General features: G+C 34.2%; 1 protein-coding gene across 1 annotated transcript in view; it reads right to left on the reverse strand.

Annotated features, from left to right (window-relative positions):
* The window catches only part of LOC131151793 (glutamyl-tRNA(Gln) amidotransferase subunit B, chloroplastic/mitochondrial), a 30178-nt gene that overhangs the window by 3548 nt on the left and 6859 nt on the right, over nt 1-19771 (reverse strand). The window contains exons 5-6 of the mRNA XM_058103210.1: nt 2953-3093; nt 2642-2845 (exon numbers count right to left, since the gene is read on the reverse strand). Coding sequence (XP_057959193.1) covers nt 2642-2845; nt 2953-3093 — 345 coding nt within the window. The remainder of the gene's footprint in view (nt 1-2641; nt 2846-2952; nt 3094-19771) is intronic.

A 19771-nucleotide genomic window follows, 5' to 3' on the forward strand; every position in this document is an offset into this window, starting at 1 on the left:
CCCTTGTCTTATCTTCTACAAGAGTTACGCCTAACTTACCGCAAATATGTTCATTTCTTACCTTTTAATGTTACACCACTCATCCAACTAAGCATTCTCATCTCAACAACTTTTACTTTTTGGATATTTTGTTTCTAGTTGCCCAACATTCTTATCCATATAACATAGTTGGTCTTACAGCCGTCCTATAAAATTTCCCTTCTAATTTTTAAGAGTATTCTACGATCACAAAGCACAGTTGAAGCACTTCTCCATTTTACCCAACTTGCTTTACCTCTATGCATTGCATCCTTTTCAATTTCTCCCTCAACTTGCATAATAGACCCAAGGCATCGAAATCTACTAGTGCTACTAATTTCTTCATCATCAAGTTTAACTGTCTCCAATATTCCTCCTACTATTACAAAAACTATATTTCATATATTCTGTCTTATTTCTACTAATCCTAAAACCTCTAGATTCTAAAATTTCTCTCCATAATTCTAACTTAGACTCTACTCCACCCCTAGTTTCATTGATCAAAACAATATCATTTGCAAACAACATACACAATGGAAAGTCATTTTGGATACTCCTAATCAATTCAACCATCACTGAAACAAAAAGATTGGGGCTCAAGGCAAATCCTTGATGTACACCTATTATGATTGGAAATTCTCTAGTTTCTCCACCTATAGTCCTAACACTAGTCATTACTCCATACATATCCTTGATAACATCAGTATACCTACTACATAAACCCTTTTTTTTTTTTCTCTAAAACTCATCATAGAACTTCCCTCAGTACCCTATCATATGCTTTCTCTAAGTCAATAAATACCATATGCAAGTCCCTCTTCTTTTCCCTAAACTTTTCCATTAATCTTCTTAAAAGATATATAGTTTCTGTAGTAGATCTCCCAAACATAAAACCAAATTTGTTTTCTGAGACGTTCGTTCCTAGCCTTAATCTTTGTTCCACTACCCTTTTCCCTCAGCTTCATTCTATGACTCATAAGTTTAATTCAACGATAGTTATTACAATTTTGAATATTTACTTAATTTTTGTACATAGGTATTAAAATACTTTTCCTCCATTCATTTGACATTTTCTTAATTTTTATAATTGTGATAAATAAATTAGTTAACCATATAATTCCGTTATGACCTAAGCATTTCCAAACTTCAATTGGGATGTTATTTGGTCCTATAGTTTTTCCATTTTTCGTCTTTTTTAGTGCAAAATTAACTTCGTTATCTCTGATCTTGCGAATAAATCTCTTATTTTTAGTCTTTTCCTCATTTTTCAATTCAAAGTTTAAACCTTCAACTTGGTTTTCATTAAATAGATTACTGAAGCAACTTCGCCATCTTTCTTTTATGTATTCTTCTTTAACCAAGACAATATCATCCTCACTTTTTATACATTTTACATTACCTAAATCCTTACTCTCTCTTTTTCTAGCTCTAGCAAGTTTAAATACATCTCTTTCCCCTTCTTTTGTACCGAATCTAGCATAAAAATTATTAAATGATCTACGTTTAGCTTCACTAACAGCCTTTTTTGCACCTTTTCTTGCCTCTTTATAATTTTCAAAGAATATGATCTAAAAGCCCATCTGCAGCCCATGCTTCCAGGCTGTGTCAGGGTCGAGCTCAAAAAAAAGTCTAAATTTGCAGCTTCAAAGACAGTTATTGGAAGGAAATTGAAACCAAATATCTGGCGGTTTATGAATCTGACAGCTATAGAGATATTGTACTTAATGTTTTAAAAGACAAAGGCATAAGGTGAGGCATGTAACTCTTAAAAGGCAAAGGGTAAACCTTTGGGGGTTAAGATGTAAGCCTTTTGAGAATTTTATTTTTAGATAAAAGTATGTAAATAAATTACATATATTTCATAAATAAAGAAAAATTAAGAAAATTACAAAAAAAAAATGAAAAAAAAAAAGCAATTATAATTTGTCAATTTTACTTATTGCCCATTCAAAAAATACTAAATTGAATTCATTACGGAAATCATGCCACGAGACAGCTATAAGATACAAAGTTCAAATTATTTTTAAGATCAAAGATGCAACTCTCAATCATTTGAGAAAGGTTGAGGTTCAAGAGTTTTAGAAATCAACTAACATTACAACATTCCTCTCCTAGAAACATGTAGTTAAAATTTTCTACCCAAATCTAACTTGAGATTCACACACCCAAAATGTGTTAGCCTCAACTAAAAAAGTACAAAAGGCAATCCTTTTGTACAAATTCATAAGCCTCAGTGTATAATGTATTGATCTTCAAGGATTTGGCATTTTAGACCGAGCCTCAGGGCATTTTAACCATGCCTCGTCTTGAGGCAAGCCTCAATTGAGCCTTTAAAATATTGATTTCGCTAATTAAGTTTTATGCTTAACAGTTGGAAAATTAATTGATGAAATTATATCAAAATTTTAAGGAAACAATAAGAGACTTTCTGAGCCATTAAGCAGCAACGTAATTTTTTTTACTTTTTGAAATCCTGTTCTCTCATTGTGAGATAGTAATTGATGATTAAATCTGAGCTTCCTTCCTCAGCTATTTTGCCCCAAAACTCTTGAAAATGAGAGCTAAGAAATTCCAGGTAGCAATATACATAACAACACTCAGGATTATAATGAACACAACTTACACTTGTATCATTGGTGAGGAAAAGTATGTCTTGCATGCTTAGGCCCATTTTCTCATACCGTCGGCGCTTCATTTCTGGAAGTTCTGGTAAAAAATCCCGAATAATATCCACATATTCTTTAGTGAGAACAACTTCTGGAAGGTCTGGCTCTGGGAAATATCGATAATCAGAAAGGCCTTCCTTTTTTCTCATTGTAATTGTTTTCTACACAGTATGCAACAGTTAATAAAGTAAGGAACTGAAAAGTCAGTAAGCTCAAGATATAGTTTTTGCCACAATTTATGAGAAAAAATAAAAGAAGTTGCTCTGACCTGAGCAGCCTCTTCCCAGAGTCGAGTTTCCTGAACAACTTGATCACCCTGACCATGACCATACAGAGAAACCTGCCTCGAGATCTCAAAATCAATTGCCCTGTTTATTGATGAAAACGAGTTCAAGTTCTTTATCTCAACCTGCCAATACCGATTAGGAATGCAAATACTTCAGAGGGCAGTTTCAATACTGAACAAAATTTGAAGGAATAATTCAATCTCAAAACCACCTTGTTTGCTATCAAAGCATCTGAAGGAATAATTCACTATTTAAAACGGATTAACAACAAAAAATAGGGAAATAATTAAAAAAAATTATGACAATGAAATTGCATCATTTCTTGGAACAGTCACACGTTGCACATTATTGCAAGTTATTAATGTTGAGTATATCTAATTAAACTACTTAATTTATAAATGAATATGTCAATCAAATAACATGAACTAAAAGACATGTAAAAAAGTAATGTAATCTATCAACATTTTATATTTTTATTTGCTACTACTAAAATATGATACTTATAACACACAGGTACATGTCCTGTGAAAAAAAAAATACAAGAATTAGTGCAAGATGATGAGACTTTGTTTAGAATTACACTATTATATTACTTTATTGTTTCACAGTTGGATGTAGATAAAATAAATGTTAATCATTAATTTTGATACAGATATGATGAAACCTTTTTTTTTTTTTTTGCATGTAATTCAAATTTATGGGAACACATTGTATCTTTGTATGAGCATGACTTTAAATTGCATGTTAGAATTCTTCGGGAATACATTCATAATAATATTTTTTTTCTCCCATCAAGTCATAATGAGATTTTTAATTTGCCTGTTTGACTTAGTGTATCCAAGTCACTGAATTTCTAGTAACAAATGTTCTGAATTGATATTTTTAAAGTGTCTTACTCTTGTATCTTATTATCAAATATTAATGGATGAAATTGTGGATGATAATGACAGCGCTATTGGTTCTAGGAAGATATTCTTTCATTCAGCAGTCAGCACGATGTTTTAAAAGGCGAAGGCAAAAGGCAGGGCGTTCCAACCCTTAAGAGGAGAGGTGCAGCCTCAAGGCATTGGGGCGTAAGCCTTAAGACATTGGGGCATAAGCCTTTTGGGAATTTTATTTTTAGATAAAAATATATAAATAAATTACACATATTTAATAAATTACATATATTTTACAAATAAAGAAAATCACAATATAATGAAAAAAAATCAAATATATTTTGCAAACTCCTTGTTGGGTAAACAAAAATTTCTAACTTGGATTCATTACACAAATCATGACATGAGATAGCTATAACATTACAAAGATCAAATTATTTTCAAGATCTAAGATACAACTCTCAATTATTTTGGAAAGGCCGAGGGTTCAAGAGTTTTGGAAATCAACTCATATTATGAAATTCTTTCTATATAAACACGGAGTTAAAATTTTCAAGCCAAATCTAACTTCAGATTCACACAACAAAATGCATAAGCCTCAACTAAAAAAGCTTAAAAGGCATGTCATTTGTGCTAATGCTTAAGCCTTAGTGTGTAATGCATTAGCCTTTTTGGGATTTGGCATTTTGCATTGAGCCCCAAGGCATTTTAGGTTTGCCTTGCCTTGAGGAGAGCCTTGATTGAGCCTTTTAAAACATTGATACAGCATACAATTTAGTTGCACCATTGCCTAAGGTAGGCCCATATAAGAGTATTTCTATGTAAATAAAATTTGGAAAGTACAAATAATTTGTAAGGGTAATTTGAGGAAACATGATGTTTTACAAACTCAAAATCATTTGTACTTTTGTATGCAGTATAATAGTATTGGACAGACTCTTTAAGACATAGATGATGCATTTCAAGTTGTATGCATCACATATCACAAGAAGGGCCTTTCTAAGATGCCATAAGAGATAATTAAAAAAGTTTTATTTCTGTTTTGATTACAAATTCAGTTAAAGTTATCTCAAAGTTGAATTCAGATGACGCAACGAATCAGACCGGAAAATAAAAAATGGTGCCTAAATTGGGCCAGAAGTGGAAATCATTATTATGATATAAGAAGGTATTTATCTCCATAGAGCTTGACCATCATGTATAATCTAGCTTAGACTTAATTTAGCTGCATCAATAAACCAGTTCTCATGAGGTCAACCTATCACTCAAAAGAAATTAAAAATGTGCTCATTCAAGACAAACCAGGAGAGATGGTGAACTCAGAAATTAGGGCCCAATTGGCCCATGAAAATTATTTTGTAATCAATTTTTACACTTTTTCTGGTAGATGAAAATTAGTAAGGACTCTGTGATCCCTAAATTGGTTTGAGACTAATTTACAACATATGATTTTCATGTTAAAACGGCCAACTAAATAGCTCAGGTCCATTATATCACTCTAGATTGCAGGAAAATGTTTAACATAAATTTGGTAAATCTCCTTCAGATCCCCACATATAGGAATCAACATCAAGAAGATACTGTTTACTACAATAAAAATAGTATATTGAAAACCAATGACAAATTCCATAAGAAAATCATATGCAACAAATTGTATGTTAGCTATAAAAAGGAATTATATATCCAAGTTATACACTTTTTTATTAAATCAGATTTAGCCTTATTTTATTGCATATTATTCCACAGATCGTTCAAAAGTAGCTTGACTTTGTTTTTAATGCAGCAAGAAGACTATTATGAGAAGCACAAAGGGGTTGCAACCCAAGGACAAGACAGGAATTACACATAAAAGTACATCAACGAATTCAATGACTAGTTTGATAGTTACAAAATACTACCCACTGAATCAAGGAAAAAAGAGTTCTAAGCCAATTATCATTTAGGTGGGATTTGATTCATGAGATCATAAATATCCCCATTCAATGACATTCCTAAAAATCTCATTCCTATGCACAAGATGCCCATGTCATTGTTCAGTTAACATAGAAATATGGTATCCTAGCGCACATTTCAAAAATATTACTATTATACGCTTGACCTGTGTTGACTTTTTGAGTTATATCTCGTTTTAATTATAACAAATACAAAGTATCTTACCTATGCATTGAGTATGTGAGCAGGATTATCACTTTGCATGCACGGATTGTAAGGATAAAATAGAAGTCATGAGGAGTTGAAATTCACCATCACCTGGTGTGTGGCATGGCAATACAAATTGTAAAAGGAATGAAGACAAAATTTGTCAATTGTAATTGCATTATATTTTCTTTGGGTCAGTAATAATATTATGGTATGTAATAATTGCATCTCATGCATGATAGGATTTAATGCTCAAATGGCCATAGACTGACCATTAGGACCCAAAACCCTTACAGCAAAATGCTAACTTATTCACACATGTTTGAATACGTTCAAAGGACAAAAACAGGAATTCGGCGACGTTTGATATTCTGGGTCAAACTAAGGGCAAAATAACAACTTTTTAAGTCCCTCGATCGACCGATCAATCTTGTGTTATAATCCATTGGTCGACCGAAGCACTGTTTGCCCAGAGTCAAAATGTTGACCATCGCTAAATCGACCGACCCAATTTGAACGTATCTTCCACAGTCAACCGGCCTTAATAAATTTGACTTTCCACTGCCCTTGGTTGACCGACTTATCAGTTCAAAATCGCCATGGTCGACCGAACCTCATGAATGGCTGACCGACCTTTTTGCCTTGGTCGACCGAACCCACAAAGGGTTCCAGATCGCCTATTGTTAGGTTGACCGTCCCACTCCTTGGTCAACCAAACTTAACCTGAAAATATTATTTTTGCCTTGGATGGTCGACCGACCCGAGCTTAGGTAGACCGAACCTCTCGAGTTCCAGCATTTTTACCGCGTTAATCAGGGTTAAAATTTTCATTAAACTTTTCCAAAATTCCCATTATATCCCCAACGGTTATATTTTTTGGAAAAACTATATACACTCCTTCATTTGCCCTGATTAGTAAGAAGATTAACTTTTGATTAGTGAAAATTCTCTCTCAAATTTTTGTGCTTCCATTACTTATAAAAATTATTTTCCAAGCCTATTTTATACGCTCTCTTTGAATCTTTCTTGCAAAAATCATTCCCAAAAGGAGAGTAGCTTTTTGTACTACTAATTTGCAAATTCTTTGCAACGTTGAGAGGGATTAAATTCTTGTATTGTGTGCTCATTCATATTGTAGTTAAAAGCTTAAACTCTCACCTTGGATAGTTTTTTTTTAATATTTTCTCTTGAGAGTTGCTTAAAGATTTTTCCCATATTATTTCATATTGATAAATATCGTTGGGAAAATCTCAATTTCTTGTGAGTCTTTTGCATCCTCATTGCAAGACTTAAGAGCTAATCTTTGTGATTATTGCTAAATATTATTTTTGCAATATCTAATATCTCCTGCACTTGCTCTTGAAAATAACCTTTTGGAGATAAATTTTTTAAAGCACTAGATCTTTGAAGTGTTATTAATATACATATTGTGGTTATTCAAAGATCAATATCTCTTACATATTTCATATACATCTTTGAAGGGATAATTGCACATATTCTCTACTGAGCATTAAATCTTTATCATATTTGAGTGCGTTGGTTGTATTGTACTTATTGGTGTACGTATTTGCTTAACTTAGAAGCATCTCTATTGTACACAAAGTTTATATTGATTGATTGTATTCCAGGCATGGTCTCAGGAGGTGTTAATCTAGCCCGTAAGGATCGGTTGTAAAGGTTGGGGACCCTATTAATCTGACCTGGGGTTTCCCTTACCCAGTAAGGAAAGAGTGTTGTAATTGGTGTTGCTCCACCCGCAAGTGAACTTTAGTGGAATTCTCTTGCTTGTGAACTTGAGCCAGGGACGTAGGCACAGTTGCCGAACCTCGATAACATATCGTGCGTCATTGTGCCTTTACTGTCTTTACATTCAGGTGCTTGCTTGTTTATTTTCAATCCGTTAAATTCATTGCACGGATATTTAACTACAACTTTGTAATTGCTTGTGTAATATTGGAACTGCTTTATTTGCTTAACTTGAATCGGTTGTAATTGGATTTGTTTTGAAAAGACCTTAGGTTGGGTTATACAGCTGCTACTAATTGACCTAGAATTTTTAAATCTCTAATTCAACCCCCCCTCTCTTGGGATTACACAAATTCCAACAACCTGTATATGAATAATAAATCAAGAATATTTGTATTTTTAGCACAAAAATCGTTAAAAAAATAAAAAATAAAAATAAAAAAATAAAGAGTACCAAATTAAATCCATGTCCTAAAATTTTCAATCATAAATTTAGAAAAAGAATCAACACATGATAATACAATTAACTAAAATAATGGTGGCAATATGATCTCAAAATTTCAACCATTATTTTATATTATTAACACAAATAATATTACTTTTTTCTTTTATAGATTTTTATTTTTTGTTCTAATATTTTATTTGGATTTAATAATACAAAATTATGGGGGCCTTATATGGGGACAATTTAGTCTCAAGAATAGGATAACCAAGGGAATGAATTACTATGGAACTTACCCATGGGTGCTGAGCATGGAATGAGATTCTCATATTTTGTAAGAATCCTTCGTTCCCAGGAATAAGAAATTACCACCACGTCAAATTCCAACCCCCACAACAATTATAGGAATGAAATGTCATAAACATCACATTCCCAAGAATGTGGAAGATGTTGTGAATCAAACACCCCCTTAAGGTAGTTATGGACCTATGTTTAGTGCGAGCTAAGGGTCCCATGCATAACACATTTGAAAGCTTTTTATTTTATTAAGTCAATTTTTTACAATTACTCAATTATAATCATAATTATTACAATAGCAAGTCAAACATAGCATTAGAGTACTAATAAAACAAAAACAAAAAAAAAAACAATTCAAATTTTCACTACATCAGATTTCCTCCCCAATTGGATTTCCTTCTCTCTTTTTCTTTAAAAATTTTTTGAAAGAACAGCCTAAATTTGGTGTATTTCGACTTAGACCCCATGCAACAGTAAGTCGAATGGGTGCAATCTCAAAGAACTGTGCAACTTGAAGCCTACTTACATAAACAATTTTTCTTTAATAGCATGCCTAGTTTACAAAATAATAAAACAACCTTTTTTTGTCAATTGAGTCTGTAGCTGATGTAGCGTGCATGGTCGAACACACTATAGGATCTGTGAGATTAGAAATCTGACATGTTAGTGATGATTAGAGGGGGATATAGTGGCTAAGAGAGATCATCACTCAGCATAAGCTCTAAATATCAATTTGATGCAGCATGTGTGGTAGAAACACACTTTATGATCTGTCAGATTTCTAATCTGACAGATTAGGCATAATTACGTGGAAATATAGCGGCAAAAGAGAGGCCCTCTAGTGCGAAATGCAGCAGTGGAGGGTGAAGGAACAACTGGTAAATCCCCAACCCACACTTCCAGATTCTCACGAAATTCTGAACAAGTCAAAATTGGCAAGCAAATAAAAGGAAAATTCTGTATTGCCCCCTCATTATCTAGCCCAAGAGACTTGCGCAGCTGTCTCTACAGCTGTTGACTATTGTGACTTGAGGAATGACTATTGTTGACCATGGCTGTTTCCAACTTCTCTTAGACTTTGAAAACCTCATTAATGAACTCTGAAAACAAAGCTGGACTTAGGAAATAACACACTTTGACTAAACCCTAGTAATGATACCTAGATAATAACTAATAAATATTATAGCAACTAAGAATATTAACCATGCGTCACTCTTGCACCAGCACTGCATCATTACCCTCTTGTTAGAAGAAACTCACCATTGTGCAAGCTGCCATCTCATGGTTACACATCTTGGTGTCACTCCATATAAGCTCCTATTTGCCTATCCAAGAGTTACAATGGTTGGGCTTTCCTTTCCACATCACCACAAATCGGAAATGAGTATTATTTTTAAATTTAATTTCCTGTACAATAACAGTTGTCATTGCTTCCAAAACTTTTGTTGCTGTCTCATTTTTTATTTGGCTATGGTAGCAGCAACTACTTACTTTGTCAATTTCTTGTTGCTCATTGTCAAAAGCCTTATATTTGTTGCAACTATTCATAGGTATCAGTGGCACAGCCTTGCTGTCGTTGTAAACCCACTCATATCTTCAAAGGAAAGGAAATGCACAAAAAGCTTCGTCCACTATAACTTGATTTTCAATTGAGGAAGTATTCGGTGCTTGAGCTCCCTCATTTCCTGTAAAATGTTGGTTTGTTTATCAAAACTACCAGCCTGTGTTTCCTCCTTTTTCGTCACATTAACACCTTCCATAGGCTTTAAACTAGCTTCCTCATCCTGTCAACATTTTTGACATAGTTGTCAAAAAAACATTCCCGGCCTTTCCTCATATGTTTCCACAACCCAAACCCATACAGTTCCCTACTCTCTTTAGTTATTCACAGTTCCACCCACTGTAGTCCCTCCCATATTTAGCCCAAACACTCACCCCCTCCACAGCTGTTCCTTTTTCCACCACGAATATCCATAACCGCTTCCCAAGCAAGACTGCCCACAGCCGGTCAGATCTTTAATACCCAGCCTTCAAAGATCAGTTGTTTTACCCATGGTTTTAAATAACGGCCGTTACGTAACGTAACGGCCGATACGTAACGTAAATCAAGGGCTCCGAAACCGATCCGGGCCGATAATGCGGTTCGGAAAAAATTCACAGCCGTAACGGCCGTTACGTCTCCGTAACGGTCCGTAACAGCCGTTACCCCTACATTACACTCCGTAACAGTCCGTTACGGACCGTTACATACCGACAACTTGCAGAATCTGCTTTCTGCTGCGCAGCGTTCCTTTCCCCCTTTCCCGAGTCCCAAGCACCCATCTACCATTCAATCTACCTAAATCTAACATTCAAAGAACAAAAATACTTACTTGCAGTTTTGTTGGCCGAGCCGCTGAAGCTATAAGAAGGCTTCACGCCTTCACTCCTTCGAAGCCTGAGTTACTCATCTTCGCAGCCTTCGTTTCCTGAATCCTGAACCTAACAAAGTTCTTCGAAGCTTGAGAGTGGCCGAAGGCAGCTTCATCCGCCACCGCCAGTCGTCGCACTCGCCGCCACCAGCCAGCCCTCCGCCAGTCGTCGCACGAAGCTTCGAGGCTTCGAGGCTCCTCCATCCTCTGAGTCGCCTCCCCTCTCTCGGTCTCACTCAGAGTCTCAGACTCTCTGCCCTCTGCTCATCTCGCGTATGAGATAAGCTTTATTTCAATAACACTCAACACCCACAACCACATCTTAAATATTTTATTATGTTTTTTTTTTTAATTATAATTTATTGTAAGTAACGTTTGTTAAATTGAATTAAAAAAAAAAAAAGAGTAATTTAATAGAGTAAAAAGCTTTAAAATTTCAGATTCATTTAATATGCAAATTGGTTCCTAAACAATTTAAGCATGTCATATTCTGTTTTGATTAACATACTTTTATTCATTCTTTACGTATTCTTTCTTTCCTTTTGGTTTCATTGCATATAAAATATATATTATTTTAAAATAAATGACTATGACATGGCATTCCAAAAATATGGAGTGGACAATTTCTCATGTTCTATTTCTATGCTATTTTATATTTGTGAGTAAAACAACATTTTGCATAATTATTTCCCCTAACAGCAATTTTTTTTGTTGTAAATTATTATATTCATATACAATATCAATTTCATTTATATGGTATCGCATTAACATTTTTTGAAAGCTGACACCGTTAGAAATAGACTAATAGTATTATGGTTACAGACTTCCAAGATACAACATTAGTACAAAAAATACTCTTTTCTAGTCTTATGCCTTGCCTATAGATGCAGCTCTTGTTTTTTTTTTCTTTTCAAAGATCAGAAATCTCCCACATCTTAAACTTTTTATTATGTTTTTTTTTTAATTATAATTTGTTGTAAATTATGTTTGTTAAATTGAATTAAAAAAAGAGTAATTTAATAGAGTAAAAAATCAAAAAATAGTAATAATTATGTAAAATAAAATTTTCTTAATTTATAAATATTTTAATTGTCTTATATTTTTGAAAGGTAATTAGGAAAATTTAGTTTTATCACATATTTCCTATTTATAAATATTTTTTAAGTTTTAAAATATCATTTTGACATTAAATTTAAAATTAGGTAAAATAAATCGTTACATGATCTATTTTTTGTTTTTCAGTTATCAAATAAAGTAAAAATTGATAACTTAATAAAAAACATTTTAACCTAATAGTTAATATATTAATAATTCAGATTTTTGCTAATTACTAGTTTACTACTGGAATTTGTAGAAAAATTTTATTTTAATCCATAAATTGAGAAAATGCTTAAAAAATTAAATAGAAAATTTATACTGTATGGATCTCTATTAGTGATGCTGTGATGTATATAAAAGTAGAGCAAGTTTTTTCCACCTTTAAAATTACAATGTTAATTTCTTCTAGTTATAAATAAAAATAAAATCAAGTTAAAAGAATAATGAAAATACCTTTTTAAAGATAAAGGAATATATTTTTTTGTAATAAAATATCTAATATTTTAATCCATATACTGAGAAAATGTTTAAAAAATTAAATAGTCAATTTGTAATGTATGGATCTCTATTTGTGATGCTATGATGTATATGAAAGTAGAGCAAAAATCTTTTTCACCTGTTAATTTCTTATAGTTATAAATGAAAATAAAATCAAGCTATAAAAAATAATGAAAATATCTTTTTAAAGATAAAGGAATATATTTTTTTTGTAATAAAATATCTAATATTTTATAATTTTGTTTATTTATATATAAAAATAATAAACATTACTTATTATTTTTAATCAAATATTATACTTATTTTTACGTAATAAGTATTTAAAATTAGGACTATTTAGTACTTATTATTTAATATTTACTAAATTACTAATTATATTATTCCTGTCATTGTAGGAAGGTTGTAACTTTGTATTTTCTTTATATTTTGTGTAGAGATCATCAAATTAAGTCTATCAATATGTCACGTGATAGAGGAAATGAAAACTTACCTAGTGAAGATATTGGATGGCATTTTGGTACTGCGGTAGACAATAATAGACATGTTATTATGTGTAAGTTATGTGGGAAGATAATCAAAGGGGGCATTACACGCTTGAAACAACACTTGGCACATAAAAAGGGTCAAGTAGCTTGATGCTCAAATGTGACCACACAAGTAAGAGAACAAATGATGAAACATCTACAACAGTATGCTGAGAAGAAAAGAGATAAACAAAAAAGGCAAGAAGAAGCAGAAGCCCAAATTAGAGGAGATTTTGAAAATTTGAGCGATGAAGAAGACTTGGAAGAAGAAAGTATGAGATTTGCTCGACAAGAAAGCATGCGATCACAACAACAATGGGAAGAGAGACAAAGATTTCGAGCAAGAACAACTGGAAGGGGTAATATTTATGAAGAGGGAGGTGGCTCTGGCAGTGGTGCTACCAGTGGTTTCAATAGAGCAGGAGCTCGATCTTATAGTGGTCGAGAAGCTGGAGGTAGTGGACGACAATGGATCAATCCTGATGCCCCTGAAGCTAGACTAAAGGCAATGGATCCTATTTTAGAAAGAAGCAAGAGTGCGAAACAACCAAAACTCAACACAAAGTTACTGAAAGGTTTAAGAAGTAAATTAGGAAAAGCGGTTGGAAAATTCCTAATTTATAATCGGATTCCAGCGAATGTAGCTGACTCTCCATTTATGCAGCCTATGCTTGGTATTGCTGCAGAGGTTGGAAAGGGGGTGAAGGGTCCATCACCCTATGAGATATCTGAAATTTATTTGGAGCAAGAGTATCAAGAAATGAAAAATTATATAGCTTCTTTTGCTGGAATTTGGAAGGAAAGAGGTGTAACACTTATGTGTGATGGTTGGTCAGGACCAACTAGAAAACACATTATAAACTTTTTAGTTTATTGCGATAGAGGCACCGTGTTTCATAAATCAGTTGATGCCTCTGATGTGCCAAGCAGAACAGCTGAATATTATTTCAGGTAATTTTCTAATTTTAATTGTATATGCAAATAGTATTATGGACTTGCATGTTTTTAATTAAATAGTAGTAATTATTGAATTTATAATTTCATTTCAGATTAATGGATGAGGTGGTTGAAGAAATTGGAGAGGAGAATGTTGTCCAAGTAGTGACTGATAATGAAGCTGCAATGAAGGCAGGAGGAAAATTATTAATGCAGAAGAGGCCCAATCTCTATTGGACAGCATGTGCAGCTCATTGCATAGACCTTATTCTTGAAGATATTGGTAAGAAAAGTAACGTGAAGAAGGTCTTAGAAGATGCAAGAACAATAACCTCATTTATTTACAACCACACATGGACAGTGAATTTCATGAAGAAATTCACAAATAATAGAGAGTTACTTCGCCCTGCCATCACTCGATTTGCCACAAATTTCATTGCTTTGGAGACTATTGTCAGGCATAAACAAGCACTAAGGGAAATGTTTACATCTGATGCTTGGAAAAACTCAAGGTTTGGAATGGCAAAATCAGACCCAGCATATGATTCAAAGAAAATTATCTTAGGCAAAGAGTTTTGGCAAAAGGCCTCTGATATAATTAAAGTGCAAGAACCCTTGGTGAAAGTTCTTAAATTGGTTGATGGTGATGAAAAACCAACCATGGGCTTCATATACGAGGCAATTGATAGGGCGAAGTTGGCCATTCAAAAAGATTGCCGGTTTTACAAAGACTATTGGAAAATTATTGACAACCGATGGAGTTTTCAGTTGCACCAAGATTTGCACGCTGCTGGTAAGTGTAAATCAAATACAATTTCTTATTATTTTAACTTTTAAATTATGCATAGTTGCATTAGAAAACTATTGATTAATATGTTTCTAAATTTAATTGTAGGGTATTTTTTGAACCCACAATTTCTTTATGGTGCCCCACCCTCTCCTGAAGTTGCTAGAGAAGTCATGGATGGAGTTAAAAAAGTGATAACCAAGTTGGTACCCGATATAGATACTCAAATTCGGGCTATTAATCAAGTAAGTATTGGTTCCATTAAATTGAATAATGAATTGTTCTAGTATTTAATAATACTTTTAAGAATAATTATTAATATATCTAATTAATTAATTATATTTCACAATCATCCTTTTTTAGTTGTTGCTATATCGAGATAGGCAGGAGACTTTTGGAACCCCGTTGGCTCAAAGGGCAGTAAAACAAACAAATCCTGGTAAATATGGCTATATAGCTAAATAATAGAGAATTACTCTATTTTCTCTCTTTGTGTTCAAATTTGACTTTTGAAATACGCTATACTAACATAAAACTCTTTTTAATTATTCATGCAGCTGAATGGTGGATTCATTATGGCTTGTGTGCTCCTGAGCTCCAAAGAATAGCAATTAGAGTTCTTAGCCAGACCACATCAGCTTCGAACTGTGAGCGTAATTGGAGCACCTTTAGCCTCATCCATACGAAAACAAGAAATAGATTAAAGTACATGAGACTACAAAAACTTGTTTTCGTACATTACAACATGAGGTTAAAGTTAAGACGTACAATGAGAAGAAACCAACGAGAAATTGAAGAGGGTTTCAATCCTATCAATTTGGACTACATTTTCGAAGAAGATGATCCTTTAAGTCAATGGTTAGAGGAGAGAGAGACACCACTACTCGACGGTCAGCACAATTCAAATTGGTTAAATGAAGAGGTTGGTGGTACTACAGAAGGAGGTGATCAACCACCAATAAACGCGCATGATGATTCAAGTTCAAGTCCTGAACGCACACAAAGTGATGACAATCTTGGTTTGAGCCTACCAAGTGATGATGATGGTAATAGTGGTGCTGGAGCTGGGGTTGGGGGGGGTGGCAGTGGTGGTGGTGGAGGCGGCGGTGTAGAATATAATTATGGATATGATACAGGGACATCATTTGGAAGGGATATATATCCTTCTGATCCTTATGGACTACATGACATACCTGAAAATTATGACTTGGGTATTCCTCCAGGGAACCAATCTTCACAACCCAGGAGAAGGAGTGCTCGTGGTGACCCTAGCGATTCTACTGAAGATTCATATGGTGTGGTTCGTAGTTTTGGTGACTTTGGTTATGGTTTATCATCACAATCATATGGATCTCATCCAGCATATCCACATTATGCATCTCGTGACTCACATTTTTATCCCAGTGGATCAGGAATCTCAGGATCTAGTGAGTCTTCTTCTACACACTACCCAGAGCCAGCCCCTGCCCCAACTTGTAGACATTATTCAGGAGAATTTTCATCACCAGTACATTTTCAAGAGCAACAACAAAATGACGCAAACTTGGGTTCATTTAACTATGTATTTCCACAAGGATGGGGAGATAATTTCCCATCCCAATCTCAAGATACAGATGCAAATTATGAAGACCCTCCACGTCATTCTTTTTGGTGGTGACATGTGTTATGTTATAAATTTGTAATATTGTATTCATGTATTTTCAACTATTTATTGATATTTGATATTAATCACTTTTTAAATTCATGTATGTGTAATCACTGTAATGTGTATATTGACTTATTGAGTATTAAATCTATTGAGTATTGATTCATTTTTAGTAACTTTATGACTTTAATTAATTGATTCTTACATTTCTACATCTTTTTACTCATTAAACTAATGTAAACTATAAAAAAATATGCTTTTTTTTGTAAACAGCGCACTAAAATTAATATAAAAATCATAATGCCTATTAAAAAGCATTTGTAGGGTGAATGAAAGCCTGCAAAATTCATTAAAAATCATGTATTAATGGATTTCATGCTTATTTTTTAATTTTGGCATGGTTGTGCATGTGTGAAAAAAATTCACGACCGTTACGCCCGCTTCCCGTTACATAACACCCGCGTCTCCCGCGACCCGCGACACCCGCGACCGTTTCGCGACGTTACCTGCGACCGCGATTTCGAACCATGGTTTTACCACCTACTACCTCATCAACTGGTACTAAAAACAGCCCACCAATGTTGCCCCCTCAAAAATCCCTCTAAATTGCTTCAACCCTCCTTGTCACTGGCTTGGAATCAAGAAGAGAGACATGAACTACACAAGAAAGTTGAGCAAAGTATTTTAACGAATGCAATTCTCCCTTGTTTTCATAGATAATCTCTTTTCACCCTGTTCACATTTGAATCTTTCCATCACTGGCTCACATCGGCCACATCCATTCATCTTCAAATTTAGCACCCAAGCGGAAGCCCCCAAATGGTCAAGGGGAGACTCTCAACCTTGGATCCCAAATTGTTTGCAGCATTTCACCTTCAACCCCATCTCCTAAAGGAATTAACTCATTCTTCTCAAAGATAACCTTCAAATAAAGCGAAATGCAACCAAGATTTAGAACTTCATTCAACTTAGCATCACAAAATATTATAGTGTAATCAGCAACGATCAAGTGCAAAACTATCCTCCTATTGTCCTCCCACTACAAAACCTGCCATCAGACCATGATCCATGTGCTGAATAAATTTTGCTTAGAACCTTGATAACAAAATAAAAAGGAGCCAAGGGAAAGAAGCCCCCTAGATGAGTGAAAAACGAATCCCACAGATGAGAATGGAAAAATGACTGTACAAAAATTGCCACATCCAATTCATTTTCTCGAAGACACATATAAGAATGGCCCGACAAGCATGATCATACACTTTCACCAATCACTTTGTCAAGCTCACAAATAGTCCCTTTTCCGCCTTTTTTAATTTGCAACCCACAAGCTCATTAACCACAAGTGTTGCATCACTGATTTGTCTTCCCTTGCAAAGGCATTTTAGAACAGCCCCACCAGCTACTTTAACCTCCTGGCTAGGACTTTCAATAGCAATTTATAGGCACATCCCACTAACGTAATGAGTCAAAAACCCTTAATGCAAGTAGCTCCACTTTTCTTCAAATCAAAGCAAAGAAGGTGCCGTTGGTATTGATATCAATCCAAGACCCAAATCAATGTCAATTTTTTTTTCTAAGACAAAATTGATAATTTACCAATCAAAATATTTCCCATTCAGATTTTCCTCCAAAATCTCCTGTCGCATAAATATCAGAAAACACCTCAAAAAGATCTTCCTTCAACAAATACCAAATTTTATTTTTTATTTGTTTAAAAAAAAAAAGCCATAGTGAATCCATCAAGATCCAACAAGTGTCCAACACCTCATTGTCACCAAGAGGCCTCCAAAACCAGATGATTCATCCAGGATTCTAATAAATTCCATACCCTCAACCAGTGGTCTATGGTTCACTGTTTCAGTTGGCTACATTAGAATTTGCATATTGTCCCTTTCTCTTTCCTTTTACTACACCACCACCTTGCTGATAAAAATGTATTTATGGTGTATGTTCGCTGTTCTCTTAATATTTATACTATTTATAAAATTTAAAAAAAAAGAGAGACTTTATATTTTTCTCTTTTAACCATGGAACCCTGGACTTTGGCCTGCAATACTCCATCCCAATTGCGTTGGACAATTATTTCTTAACAAAAACCCCCTCCTTCCACAAAGAAGATCCCCTCCACGGCTGCTTTTCTTTACTTCTGATTTTTCTAACCTCTCCATATAGCTTGCTCGACACTTCACAGTTAGAAATACACCACAGCAGAATTGGGTGATAGAGCGCATGAATTGAATTTTGCTGGAGAAAGTTCGATGTATGTTGTCTAATACTGGGTTAGACAAAACGTTTTGGGCTGAGGTTGTTAGATATGCGTGTCATCTCATCAATCGTCTACCATCATCTGCAATAGGGGAAAAAACACCCTATGAGGTATGATCTGAAAAGCCTGCTAGTGATTATGATTCTTTACATATATTTGGTACTATGGCTTATTATCATATTAAAGAAATTAAGTTGGATCCAAAAGCCAAGAAAGCAATATTCTTGGGGATAAGTGCAGGAGTCAAAGGATACCGTGTTTGGTGTCTTGAAACGAAAAAAATGATTTTAAGCAGGGATATGACTTTTGATGAACTTGCGATGATGAAAAAAACAATACGCAAAGAGTCACGAGTTGAAGAGAATACCAGTGGTACTTAACAATAGGTGGAGGTTGAGACAATTTTTGGAAACCCAGTGAGAAATGAGACTACACAAGGTAACTCTTCAGTTACGGTGGGGAATAGTGTACAAGAACAAGAGATTTCAATTCGAGAATCTTCACAACAACAAGAATCAATTGTTTCTCAAAGACCAAGACGAGAAATTCGAAAACTTGTTCGGTACATTGATATAATGGCCTATGCACTTCTAGTTGTGGAGTATCATGTTCCTTGCACTTTCAAAGAAGCAATGAGGAACTCTAAATCAGACAAGTGAAAAAGAGCGATGGATGAAGAAATGCAGTTTCTTCATCATAATCAGACTTGGGAGCTAACCCAGCTGCCCAAAGGTAAGAACGCAATTGGTTGCAAATGAGTTTATGTAAAGAAAGAAGGAATTCCATATGCAAAGAATGTTCACTTCAAAGCTAGATTGGTAGCTAAGGGCTACGCACAGAAGGAAAGCATTGATTATAATGAGGTATTTTCTCCAGTTGTTAAACATTCTTCCATTCGAATTTTGTTGGCTTTGGTAGCACAATTTAATCTTGAACCAGTTCAGCTCAATGTAAAAACTGCATTTTTACATGGTGATTTAGAAGAGGAAATCTATATGACTCAGTCAGATGGATTTCAGGCTGCTGGAAAAGAAAATTTGGGTATGTAAACTGGGTAAATCGTTGTATGGTTTAAAACAGTCTCCAAAACAGTGGTACAAACGATTATGATGGGTCACAAGTACATCAGAAAT

Source organism: Malania oleifera, chromosome 3, assembly GCF_029873635.1.
Source record: "Malania oleifera isolate guangnan ecotype guangnan chromosome 3, ASM2987363v1, whole genome shotgun sequence".
Lineage (NCBI taxonomy): Eukaryota > Viridiplantae > Streptophyta > Magnoliopsida > Santalales > Ximeniaceae > Malania > Malania oleifera.